The sequence below is a fragment of the Oncorhynchus keta genome, chromosome 8 (genome assembly GCF_023373465.1).
Source record: "Oncorhynchus keta strain PuntledgeMale-10-30-2019 chromosome 8, Oket_V2, whole genome shotgun sequence".
NCBI classification, from domain to species: domain Eukaryota; kingdom Metazoa; phylum Chordata; class Actinopteri; order Salmoniformes; family Salmonidae; genus Oncorhynchus; species Oncorhynchus keta.
The window spans coordinates 17424876-17438625 of NC_068428.1; the positions used below are offsets into that span (position 1 = coordinate 17424876).

At 43.5% G+C, this 13750-nt stretch overlaps 1 protein-coding gene across 2 annotated transcripts; it reads right to left on the minus strand.

The window, feature by feature from the left end:
* Positions 1-746: 746 nt before the first annotated feature.
* LOC118386905 (scavenger receptor class A member 3-like) lies at positions 747-12117 on the minus strand. Of its 2 annotated transcripts, XM_035774882.2 has the most exons (8): positions 11855-12117; positions 11630-11731; positions 6804-6839; positions 6514-6558; positions 5870-5989; positions 4179-4259; positions 2704-3747; positions 747-2531 (listed from the first exon to the last, which is right to left on the minus strand). In XM_035774882.2, the coding sequence occupies exons 2-8, from the start codon at positions 11634-11636 to the stop codon at positions 2095-2097; spliced, it is 1770 nt and encodes a 589-aa protein (XP_035630775.1). In that variant the 5' UTR covers positions 11637-11731; positions 11855-12117; the 3' UTR covers positions 747-2094. The 2 variants fall into 2 exon arrangements, with proteins under 2 accessions (XP_035630775.1, XP_035630776.1); XM_035774883.2 differs by lacking the exons at positions 11630-11731; positions 11855-12117 and adding an exon at positions 11146-11345.
* Positions 12118-13750: the final 1633 nt, after the last annotated feature.

Genomic DNA, 13750 nt, shown 5'->3' on the forward strand with positions numbered 1-13750 from the left:
ATTAAATGTTTCGGGTGTATGTTTGCTCAACGCGCAATGTGTTTCATTTACAGTAGCAGTTAGTTATTGCTGCAATAACAATGGAAAACGTAATTTTTTGCTATTGCAAAACTACAACGATAATACTGGCTCCACATTGACTGTCGATAACACTGTTTCTGCCTAAATGTGCCATTTGTAATGATGCATCAAGCCAAAATATCTCCCTACACACTAGCTGTGAGTGATTTATGGTTGCACATGTGGTAATGTTTTTTTGAAAAGCTGCTGGAGGTCAGATGTCTTGCGGCGGCTTGCACATCACATGTGAAGGAGAAGCTCAGGCCATTTTAACTGAGTATCTTTACACAGCCAGCCACTGAAATCAGACACACCTTCTCAAATTTCATCACTGCAGTCTTTTCCTTCTTTTGAAGAAATATTTGATAGTGTATCTTCAGTCTTAAAGCCATTTAATTTTACCATCTGTTTTCCTCTGTAATATTGCTTCGGTGAAAATATAAAGTGGACGAATCCCTCCACACATTGCAAATCCATATGACCAATAAAATATGGGATTTGAGTGGATTTTAGGGGAAGTTTTTGTTCGAGTTCGTGTCCCTCAGATCTCACGAGACTGCATGATATCAGCACGTAATTTGAAGCCATAATATCCACAGCTAATATTCTATGTGGAATATAGCTTAAACATCTAAGGCATGCGTTGTATTAAAAAACAATTGAGTAACACAGGAAATGAAAGACTGTTTGAGTCACTAAATCCTAAGATACTTTATTGGAGGGAGAAAACGGCATGTTCTTAATTAATCAGCAAAACCACTCCTTCATCCGTTCAGGGTTTTGGACTGAGTAGAACTCTGATTGGCTCTCCCAGCAGCTACATCCGAGCATTCTACCAGACACAAATGGGAGTTCAAAATAGGTTTGCATATGTGAAGAATAGCAGAACTTGTGAATGTGGTATGTCGATACACTTTGGTGAAGTAGAGTGGTAGCATTTATTGAACATCTACTCAAGCCAGTCAAATGTTTATAAGAATGACACAGGTTTACAAAAATACCCACTGGGCACAGACGTCAATTCAACGTCTATACAACGTTGATTCAACTAGTGTGTGCCCAGTACTGTCTCTCATCATTTCACCTTTTTTTAAAACATGTTCTATTTGCTGTTAAAATACACATATCATCACACAACTCTGATTATGTGCAGAGATTCATATGAATAGTCACAATGGAAACAAGAACACACAACAAACATGATGTATATTATATACACTTTAAAATCTGGAAACACTCAATGTAACATAGCAAAATATTGGTATAAAACCCAAAATATGTCTCGTAAAAAGATATTTATTCCAAAACCATACATTTGAAGTATTTCAGGAAATGCTCAATTGCTGACTAAAACCCAATACTTCCAAAGTTGCGTACCCAAGCAGATTCCTTTGGTTCTTCAGCAATTTCATTCATCCCTTACCATTATGACTATGACCTGTTGAATCATCTCAACTTCAGTCAGTATTCAGGAGAACCTGCTCCGAAACATAAAAGATGCAAAAGCAAACACATAAAAACAGACTGTAGTTTCTACACTTTAGAAAACCAGTAAAGTACCATCAAACAGAATTTCACGTGTCAATGTTCCAAAAATGTGTGTACAAAATAATCCTTATTTAAGTGTACCTTCATGAAACTGCATGGCGATGTAAACCTAGATCTTTATGAAGCCCCCATGAGGGTTTTGTGGTTCCTTCAAACATACATTCATTCAGCTGTATGTGATACTGAAAACTTACAATGCATTTTTTTTAAACTCGTACTTTTGCAGTCTTTATGTTATCTTCAATTTTCATACCCTTCATACCTGAACATGCATTTAGGGCTATGTTCAAGAGCATGGGTTGTCCATTGAGTGTCCAATGAAAACAATGGACTAACATGAAGCGGAAAGCTTGAGAATTAGCTTTCCCATGCTCCATCCATCCATTCCAACCTCTTCAATTACACTCCACCCCTTTGTCAGGCTGCCAGTACATCACTACAGTACATCTAATCCTGCCCTTGTAGTGATCAGACCTTATGGGCCCCTCAAGACACAGTGGCTGGGTAAGCTGGTAGGCCTGGTGGGCCAGGGGTTCCGTGTGGACCAACAGGCCCAGGCTTTCCTCTTGGACCGGGTAGCCCGTGCACCCCTGGGAGCCCTGTTTGGCCCTGTATTCCCATTGGCCCTTTGGGGCCTGGCAGTCCATCCTTACCAACAGTACCTATATCTCCCTTCTCTCCTCTTTCTCCACGGGGGCCAGGCTGGCCCACAGAACCATTTGCCCCTTTGATTCCCACTCCGCCTCTGGCTCCTATTGGTCCTGGCTCCCCCTGAGCTCCCTCCGGCCCGATGAAGCCCTTCTCTCCCAGAGGGCCACGGTTCCCTGCTAGGCCTTTGTCTCCTTTGTTTCCTGTCAGGCCAACTGGACCTTTGGCCCCTCCTTCCCCTCTGTTGCCTTTTGGACCTGGTGGGCCAGGTGCACCTGTGAGGTGATAGCAGCAATATTAGCAAGTTTAAACAATAATAGAAGTGCATTTGGAGAAGAGAAGAGTCAGGTGAGCACTAATGAAACCAGCCAACAGCAGCACAGCTAAATGAAGATCTCGTAAACAAAAGTGCCTTTGGCGAAAACATCAAGAACAGCTCTGCTGTACCTTTCAGAATGGTGAAGTTCTGGATGACATGGGTGTGGTGAGTGTCCACTAGCTTCATCTCCTCCATGACCATAGACAGGTTCCTGACGTCCACGTCTAGACGGACGCTCAGCAGCATGTACTGCTGCCTCAGGGTGTCAGCCAGGTGCATCAGCAGTAGCACCGTTGTGTTCAGGTTGTGCAGGTCCTCCGTGTGGCCACCAAGCCGGGTCTGGCACGAAGTGCTCTCAATGTTGATGTACTTGTACATGCTCTGCACGTGGCTCACTGTGGCATTGATGCTGGACGAGATGGTGTCAATCTCCATCTCGATGGAGTTCATGCGGGCATCCATGGTGATGAACCTCTCGCCCGTCCGGTTCTCATAGTACTTGGAGTGGTAGTGGAGGTCGTGCATGTTCTCCTCGTGCTCGTCCATGAAGGAGGTGACGTTGTCCAGCTGCATCTGCAGGTTCATCACCTGCAGGGTAAGGTCGTGCACTATCTCCGAGCTCATGCTGATCCTCTGGTGCGTGGCCGAGATTCCGCTCTGGATGCTCCTCACCATCTGAGTGGTGGTGCTAGAATTAGACTTCAGACCGCTCAACACCCGGCTGTAGTTCTGCCAGTCAGCGGTCAACTTCTGCAGGACCAGCGTCTCCTCATCGGTCTTCCTCTGCAGGGCGTCCATCCACAAGGAGCTGAGGGCCACCGTGGTGTTGACCTGATTCACCGTGGCCTTGAGGTCATACTGATCCTGAGACAGAGTCTTCATGCTCTCGTCCGTCTCGGTGATGACCGCCTTCCATCCAGCCACCTGGTGTACGTAACGCTCCAGCGACTGGTTGATGAGCCTGATGGACAGGGAGTAGTTCTGCATATCTCGGGTCATCCTGCTGCTGGCTGACTTCAGGGTCTGCTGGGTCTGGGAGGCCTGGTCCAGGACCTGCTCCTGACCCAGGATCATCTTCTGGAGGTCCTCAAACTCCCCCTTCAGCCTACTGATCTCCTCGCTGAAGTGGGCCACATTGAAGCAGTCCGAGCAGTTGCTGGCAGTGCTAAGATCTGGGAAGGAATAGACAACTTTATGGTGATCTGTTTATGTATCATTTAATCATGATCAGAGTTCCCATTTGTAAATTCTAGTCGACGACTGACGGATGCGGTGCTTCCATAAATGAGCCAAGGGAGGCAGTTGTCGTAGCCTCTGCAAATGATGTCTCTTCAGGGAGTTGACACCCCAGAAGAGGCAGGCCATAAAGCTTGAAGAGCGGATCCTCACTGGCCCGGACTTCATACTAAGTCACCCATACAGTTACACTCAATGGGTGACCTATTTTAAACAGAGGGGTCCTCTTTCGACAAAATACATTTGGGAAATCTGCAGAAATGTTCAGTATGCTCTACTAGTCATTGTTTACTTCTTGACTTCTCTGTCAGCAGCCACATTGGGAGGCTCTGCACATTTTGTCACGTGATTAATCATACTCTCTCACCTTGTATACTTTCCTGGACCTTGGTAATCTTCTTATGATAAAAGGATTCCTTTTCTGATAAGCTGTCGACCTTCCTAAATACTGATGAGACAAATATAATTATGTAAATTAGACTTTCAGAATAACGGGAATGGAGGTTCCTCTATAGACATTGAAACAAACATAATACATGTGTTGAGAAACTAGGACGCAAGTGAAGTTACACAGTGACTACAACACTTCTTTGACAATACACATCAGTGAATGGAATTAAGATGCCGCCTTGAACCTTCTTGTACGATAACAACAAGACAGTTTCTTTCTATTACAAAGTACTGAACAAATAATGGTATTGGTTTATTCAGCTGGTTACTTCCCAGTTGATTATTTTATCCAGAAGAAGAACAACAGTGCTTAAAGCACACTTTTAAGGACTTATACTTGCATATCATTTCCTAATCCTTGACTTTGGGGATTAATAACTGGTTCACCATAGTATGTTTGCACTCACTAACGATGTCATTTATACATACCACCAGTTATGCTGCATTTTGGTCTCAGGGATGTTGATTCTACACAGCCTCTCAAACATTCATTTACATTATCATGGTGTACTGGTGGACTTGAACTTCTGATATTGTTCTAATCATGTCCGCTAGCTACACAGAGGTTGGTTAGGTTCTAATGTGATGTTTTTCCCCCACCGGAATGCCTGTTATATAACACTAATTATTGGGGACTTTCAACAATGTAAAACAGATGTGCTGCATGATATGGACATTTCTATATTTATGAGTTCATGTTTAAGTTCTCGCTCGATGTTTGGGGAGTTTAAGCCAAACAACATTTCAGACATTTCACGACATAAGGTTTACAGTGCTTTGTTCTTATTTCGCCTCATTGTTGCTGTGCTCTGCGTTGACATAAACTCAAGCAGACCCTGCCAATAAAATGCAGTGCCACTGCAGTGTTGGAATCCCAACCCTCTGTATCTTGGAATTACTCAATGGCCCTCAGGGAGCTCTGAGCTGCTGTGAAAATGAGATTTATCTTTTTGAGTCGCAATAATATCTTTGCCGAAATGCAAGTAACATCTGTAAGCACTGAAAAAGTTGTCAGTCAGGTAAGACCTGGCAAATCGGTTTGAAGTCGTATGTTCACTCAATCCTTGTTGGAAATTAAAGGGCCCTTATTTTTTTACAACAGAAACCCTGTAGGCTTGAAGCAGATCTCCCTCTCATCTGTTATTGTACAGTGTGGAGCACATTGTTAAGTCAAGCATGACAAAAGAGAACAGGTTCTGATTGGGGAGGAATGCCTGCTGATGAGAAGCTTGAGGTCTGTGCACACATAATACCTGCAGAAACACCAAGTCCCAGACTTCAATCTACTCATACAATAATCTGGATTTAATACGGCTTTATTAGTTTAGTTATTATATCTCATCAAACCCAACCAAAGTGGTGTAAAAGTGGGCCTAACAGCTCAAAATCCAAGAGACACCAACAGAGAGAGGGGTCACAGCCAGGGTCAGCCATTATCAACAGCAACGCTGGAGACATTATGATTAAGTGCCTTGCTCAAGAGCACATTGACAGATTTTCCACCTCGTTGGTTCGGGGATTGACTTTTCAGTTACTGGCTCAACACTCTAACCGCTAGGCTACCTGCTGCCTGCTGCCAGATTTGGTATAATATCATAGTCTACTCACCAAGTGATGCCAGCACTGCCACTGCTATGATGAGGAAGGCAAAGAAACTGTACAGCACTTTAACGGCCAGCTGCAGAGAACGTGTCTGCTGGCATTTGACACAGCCACCTCTGGTTCTTCCTGCAATCAGAAGCATGGGGCTTTCGTCTCTCTACCATAACATCAGGTGGTTAGAGAACAGAGAGGAGGGGAAATGCATGTCTTAACCCTGACACTGTGTGGACTTTGCATGACTAACTACCAGACTAGTGGCTGACTTTGGTCAGCAGAGGCTGTTTGGAGTGAGCATGGTGGTCAGACGGGGGAAAGAGAAGGATTAAGGAGGGATATCTGAAACAGATGTACAATGCACGCACACAAACAAAACAGTGATGGCAGATGTATGCAGACACACGCAGGCCCTCACACACACAAACACTGTACACACACTGTAGCCCAATGTGGACACAATACGCCCTTGGTGGATATTCTGATGCTATTTTTCAAAGGGTTATTGTATTGTTGGGTTCTTCGCCTGAGAGATTCATGACCGACATATCAAAACAATATCAAAACAAAGGACACTTCATAGAACCCGCTTGTCTATCCACATAACAAGCAAAATAAACAAAAGTGGACAGCAAGAAAGAAACCATGTTCCTCACCTCTAAAGGAAGTCATCTCTTCATCCTCCCCAGTAAGATCCTCCTCTGAAAGGCAGCAAAGAAAAAACATGTGTCACTGTTATGGAAACATCTGATAGCACACAGAAGTTCAGCTCATGTCAGCATTCATTGACTTTTGACTTAAATCTGACTACTCCCACCATGCAAGCATGCAATAGTAGGCCGAATAGATTTGCCAAAGCCAGGACAGCAACAAGCAGATTTGTCACACCATTCTGTCCAAGAACCAGAGGATAATTTAGAAAACCAACACGCATGTTTGTCCTCACCTTTAAAGAGCTGGTTCTCGTATCCGCAATAGATTTCTGAAAAACAGACGGAGAGACTTGAAATGCGTGTTCACAGATGAAGGTCAATAGTATGAAACTTGAAGGAACAACTCACACATTTGATTAAAGTGGTCATAAATCACAAAGTACGAGGTGAAATGCAATAAGCCCCCTCGGCCACTTTTACCCTCCAAGACACAAACCATTCAACTTGGAGCTCTCAATACGAATGTGAAGTCATACTTGGCTCACAACTTATAGAAACACAATTCCGCAAATTGGAAACGGGATTGTTTTCCTAGTGTTTAATCTGTGTCTCTGACCAATATATCATTCACTTCTCTAAGTATGGTGGGCTGGAATGAAAATGTATGCGCTGTCAGATAAAGGGCCCCATTGCAGCCTAATATGAAACACTATAGTAAGTCTGATTGTGTGTGATGCTAGCTGGGCTGGCTGTGGTGTCACCCTCCTGGTTCCAGCTCAATGTGGTAGAGGGGCCAGGGGGACATGGTACACTGATGCTAAAGAGAAGCAGCTTCAAGCCATGACCTGAATTTGGATTCAACTTGGGTTTAAATGGCTTATTGCTGGGCACAAATGAAAGGGAAAGGGCGATACCTGAATGCATTCAACTGAAATGTGTCTTCCGCATTTAAACCAACCCCTCTGAAACAGAGAGGTACGTGGGCTGCCTTAAATCGACATCCATGTCTTTGGCGCCCGGGGAACAGTGGGTTAACTGCCTTGCTCAGGGGCATACCGACAAATTTTTACAGCTCGGGGATTCGATCCAGCAACCTTTTGTTTACTGGCCCAACGCTCTAACCACTAAATGAACTAGCAATGCTTACCTAATTGAGCTATAACCTAAAATATATGTGATTTAATCAAACCAAATCAACTATATTTTCCACAATATGCTGAATGCAACAGGTGTAGACATTGCCGTGAAAAGCTTACTTTACTGTACCGTTGTGATGCAATAGAGATCTTTCAATTGATTAATGGCATATGCAATTTTAGGCTACAAACGTCAGTATTTCTTGCGAGGTAATCCTTCAGAATCTCCTCTGAGTTATGTCAACAACTCTCTTACTAAGGTACAACATCCACAAAAGTAAAGAGCATCACTCAGTTGAGTCTCTGTTGTCTTTTCCTTCACCATCTTTCCCCCTTTATATTACATTCAGGCAGCCCTGGTGTTTTCACCTCTGCTGGGCTGTGCTGTGCTTTTTGTGCACGTGGAGAGGAATACAGAACTCTGAGGTGAGGGTGTTTATGTGAAGTCAGCCTGTTGGAGCAGCTGAAGTCAGACTGCTGAAGGCCAAGGCTCTGACTGAAATGCTGAGATGTGCGGACCAGTGGAAGAGAGAGAGAGAGAGAGAGAGGGGGAGGAAGGGGGCTGGAATGGGCCCAGCTGCCCACTGCAGCTCTTAGACTTTACATTATCCAGTCAGCCATACCGGTGGCTGTAAGCTAAACCCCGGGCCTGCCCTCCACTGCTCTCCTGGCTCTGCCAACGGAGGAAAGAAGTGGTCTGCCCTGCCTTGCCTGTATAAAACATGCCTCTTACGCCAATCAGGAACTTTATCAGCACCTCACATCAATCAGGGGCACTTCACCAGCATAATCACCAGACATGTTTTTAAGATAGAATCAGGCACTCAGGTGAGGGCTCTATTGGTCAGTGGTCTTTAGAATGTAAGATATTTAAATGTGGTGGGTGTTTGTAGTAGAGCCAGTGTTCCATTGCAAATATGAGCACAGGTGCATTTGGAGGAAACGGCTGAAAAAAACCTCTGCAAATTCTAATGGACAAAACTAACATTTATATTTCATCAAACACATCATGAATGGAATGTCCACTCCAAAAACCTTTAAATATTTAGATAACTTTGTCATCCAATAACGTATATTCCAGCAGAAAGGCGACATGTCTGTATGGTATATCCAGCAGATTTCCTTGATTAGAGGGTGTGTCATTCTTGCATTGCTAAAGAGTCTAATGTGCCTGGTAAAAACATCAATGTTAATGCACTGAAAACAGAATAACCCCTACCCATCATTAGTTTTTGTAATAGATCACTTGGAATGTGAATTTGATTATATGTTCTCTGTTTTAACAGTGTATAAGGCAGTGACCCTGTATCCCTCTGGCCACTATAGAACTTGCCAAAAATACCTCTCAGGTCTAATGCTATAGTCCTTGAACTGTCAGAATGTGTTACAACATTTCATTACTTGAAAGTCATGAAAATAATCTTTGTTAGGTTTAAATATTCATCCAAATACTTCCGCCATGACTCGGCTAAAGCTACGGAGACGATTGCATTTCAACAGTTGACAAGCGTGTAAGTGGTGAGAAGAGATTGATACAGTGGTGGTACTGATAAAGAATAAAGATGAAAAACATTGACAATGTTTCAGTTCTAGGGCATGAAAGAAGAGCTTTGACTCTCCAAAAGCAATACAGTTCATTTGTCTCTTGGTCCAGATGTCTTACAGTACACAGCCACATATGAAAACACACATTGAGCTCTGTTAAAACATCCCAGCAAGGACATTAGAGGTAGCAACTGCGTTACATAGTCATCTTTGGTGCCACTCTAAACATAGTTTATTATTTGTAACCACATCCATATGAATACCTACGTAGGTATGAGGGTAAGTTTGACAAGTTGGCTAATAATCTAGCTATCACACATTAGGCAAAAGAGTCAAATTATTTAATCATGTAACCTATTACATAGGAAAAGGCCATCAATGGGCTGGAAGAAAGGTCCATACAGAACTGCAGACAGGGCAAGGACAATGTTGACTGCCAATAGTGGCCAAATGATGACACCCTAGGGAGAGAAACTGGAGTCAGTAAATAAAAAGGTTCTGTTCTGTTTCCACAATAGGACAGACACCTAGTAAGCGGACCCATTTCTAATGATGGCACTGCTGTGTAATGCCCTGGACATGAAGCCTTCCCTTAGGAGACTAATGTAGGAGACAACTCTAGGAGACTGCTCTAGGAGACTACTCTGGGCGACTACTCTCACCTAACACCTACATCAACAACCCAGTGTTTCTATTCACAATGCATTTGTTTCAAGTATCAAATAATTGCCAATATCCGTGTACAACACACAGGGACCAAAGAGAATGTTAGTGGTCTCTTATTGGCAACATGAAGTCTAAGTCCTCCCACCCTCATTGTTATTGTGAACTTTGGGCCACACTGAGCAGGAACATGACACCAGTCAACTCCCTTCACGTCCACAAACCTCATGATTTGTCAATGCTTGTGGTTACCCTATTGTGTTTCTTCTTGATTTACACTTCGCAGTGGATTTTCAAATGTTTACACTCAATCTCTCCCGATCAACCTAGAAAAGCTGAGGAATATGTAAACCACTGTTTGGATTTCACACGCATTCAAATGTGGAGCAGGGAAAATCCAGTTATGTTTGACTATTAAACTATAGTATAAGCTTTGGGTCAAGAGTGTTATGTTTTCTTGTCTTATAACAGAAGCAACTGGCAATCCATTCTCCAAACAAACAAATACCAAGTCTGACAACCAACTATACTGTACTGTTTGAAATGTCCACCTGATTGGTGTTGACTTAAAGCTTTTAACATGGATACCTGAATCTCCAATTTGAAAACAGAGACACAAGAATTCACCAACACCAAAGAGCCCCAACTGCAACTGATAAAGACTAGTGTCTCCCCAAGCCCCTGTTGACAACCAACTGTTTTAGATGCACTTCAAAGGGGACGTGTAGTTGCTTTCAAAGCAATGAAATGCCTGGAATGTGTTGATTCAAATGGTCTTGCTCCGAAGGATCTCAGGCAGCCCTTCATGGTGGTGAGAGAGTCCAGACTTGAAATCAAATGATACATGCCCTCGTTTTCTCCAGGAAAACACTTTGGACATCTCGTGATAGAAATAGCCAGGCAGTACTAGCAATAGTAGCAAGGGTCTTGTTCTGTAATTTCACAAACTTCTCTCTTGCAATCCTAGCAGTTCTGTATAATTAGAACCTTTCAATTTCATCTGATAACTGTCACGTGCCAATGATTTTTGATTGAATGCCTGCCGAAGGAATGCATTTGTCTTTCCAAAGAAGAGAGCTGTGTTGAACACTGTTATTCAAGTTTTTGTAAGGCAGTCTGTGTCTCCAGTCATAGTTCTCTCTACTGTACTCTATGTGCCAACCACACACCTGCTGCTTCCCCTACCGAGGTGCCTCTTTCCTGTTTCACATTAGGAATGTGTTAGTCTATATGTTTAGTAGCCCGGCTTCAATGGAGCACGCTCCAAACAAGAGATGAGGAGACCACCTACCTGTGTGTTCCCCTGTAAATACCACAACACTCTATAACACCTTCCAAAGCTAAAGCCACATGTCGCTACTCAATTCCTCCTCCGAGAGGACTCCTCAGATTTCAAAAGCCTCTTCAGAGTCTCTGAAGAGTCTTATATCATGCAACATTGACAAAAGTTGGTCTTTAAATGTTATCCTTTCAAAAGGGCTCATATAAGATCCTTAAAGGAAGCCCAAAAGCCAATGTGTGGCTTCTGGAAACAGCAAGCTTTTGAAATACGGAGCTTTCAAAGCAAAAGGGGTGGATGTCCCACATCCAAGATCAACAAACCATGTTTTCTCTGGATGCTGTGAGGTACTGGTCTTAAAAGCGAGCTGTCTGCACATTTGTGTGCCACCGGTGCACTTTCACGTCTCCTACATAACATATTATATTCATCCACAGTGAGCAGTAGTCTGAATTTGAATACAGCATCAACAAAGAGTCATCAACAGTCGTCTAACCTTTCATGGTGATTCTTCAAGGCAGCTCTGGTGACGATGTGAAGAACTTGTCCGGACAAAAGCCTCTGACTGTCCCAGCCCTCTTCTCTGCAGTACAGTCTCCTACAGCAGAAGTGACAGAAAAACAGTGTCTAATTTACAATGTATACACTCATCCATAGGCAACAGGTCCCTCTTGTAAATGGTTCAGCGTGTCCAGAGCACTGAGCAGGAGACAGGACTTACTTATTAATTTACGACTGCTGTATATCCAGCCAGACTTTTCTCCCAACAACTACAGTAGGAATTCTTCAGGTAGCCCATGGGCTCTCTCTCGCTCACCAGCAACTTCTCACTTGAACTGCAGCTCACATACATAAAACAGTCTAGGTCTATTAGTGTGTGAAGAACAAACTCCTGGCTACATGCTACAGTCAGTCGGCGAAAGGCTGCTGCTCCTCTCCCTCAGAGCCAGAGGAAACTTATACCTTGGACAATAACCATGTGCAGCTTGGGGAAACATGACTGGGCGAGAGGGAGAGAGGGAGAGGGAGAGAGAGAGAGAGAGAGAGAGAGAGAGAGAGAGAGAGAGAGGAAGGGGACTAAGAGATGGAAAGAAGAGGGAGGGACGGAGGGTGCATATGTTGTAGAATGTCCGGTCTGCGGCTCGGGCTAATTGCTAACAAATGTTTGAACATGGATCAAATGGACACCTTTACTATCTATGGCCTTCCTCCACTGTTCAAAAGGAAATACTTTCCTCCATGTCTGACATATCAGGGCTAATTCAATAGGCATACCTCAAGTCATTTCAGAAAACAAGTAGTTAGATGGTTAGAGACCACTTTAAAAGACAAACATCAGCTTAATTAACTTATAACACAATTTATCACAATCAATTTGCAACACGATCTCAGGGCAATTCGGATTATTCTGTTCATAAATCTGTGACAATTTTAGTATATACTACGTTATGTTAGGTTACATTATGAATGGAATATTGGTCGTACAATATCATATGAATTATAGGACGCATAGTATCATACGTCTATACATCTTGGAGGACGTATGGTATTATACATCTTTCTCTGAGACCAGGTTGCTTGTTGCACCATAACAACAAAGGAGAATTACGAGGATAATTTATGTTGGCGCTTAGGGGAACTAACAAAAAAGGTTAGGATAATTTAAGTAAAAGGTTAGGAGAACTCAAATGACAAAGGTTAGGCGAATGTACGTAGCAGGTTAGGTGAATTGGGTTATGTGTAGAATATGGGTTAGGGGAAGGGTTAGCTAAAATGCTATAGTTGTCCCCAACCTGACTTGAACACACAACCTTTGGGTTGCTAGAGTGTCGCGGATTATGCCCACATGTAGTTTCCTAATTAAAAAGAAAAATTAACAGTTGTACAGAAAGACTCATGTGAAGGCCAAATTACAGAGGAGGAACTTATTGATGCAATTAAAGCATTTTAACCTAAAACTCCAGTGCTGAATGACATACCAGTGGAGGTATACCAAACCTTTTTTGATATACTCAGAGGACAGTTATTAGCATGTTTTAACCACTCCTATAAAAATGGTAGATGATCAGATACTCAACAAGAAGGTCTGCGTCACCTGAGTGGGTTGATTCACTGATGTGGTCATCCTGTCTGGGTTGGCGCCCCCCCTTGGGTTGTGCCATGGTCGGAGATCTTTGTGGGCTATACTCAGCCTTGTCTCAGGATGGTAAGTTGGTGGTTTAAGATATCCCTTTAGTGGTGTGGGGGCTGTGCTTTGGCAAAGTGGGTGGGGTTATATCCTTCCTGTTTGGCCCTGTCCGGGGGTGTCCTCGGACGGGGGCCACGGTGTCTCCTGAACCCTCCTGTCTCAGCCTCCAGTATTTATGCTGCAGTCGTTTATGTGTCGGGGGGCTAGGGTCAGTTTGTTATATCTGGAGTACTTCTCCTGTCCTATTCGGTGTCCTGTGTGAATCTAAGTGTGCGTTCTCTAATTCTCTCCTTCTCTCTTTCTTTCTCTCTCTCGGAGGACCTGAGCCCTAGGACCATGCCCCAGGACTACCTGACATGATGACTCCTTGCTGTCCCCAGTCCACCTGGCCGTGCTGCTGCTCCAGTTTCGACTGTTCTGCCTTATTAT

Bases quoted from the DNA above. Each gene is read 5' to 3' on its own strand.
- LOC118386905 (XM_035774882.2), bottom strand. The intron at 5,990-6,513 runs GTGAGGAACATG...TTCTGATTGCAG, and splicing joins AGAGATGACTTCCTTTAGAG to GAAGAACCAGAGGTGGCTGT. The intron at 4,260-5,869 runs GTGAGTAGACTA...TTGTCTCATCAG, and splicing joins GGCAGTGCTGGCATCACTTG to TATTTAGGAAGGTCGACAGC.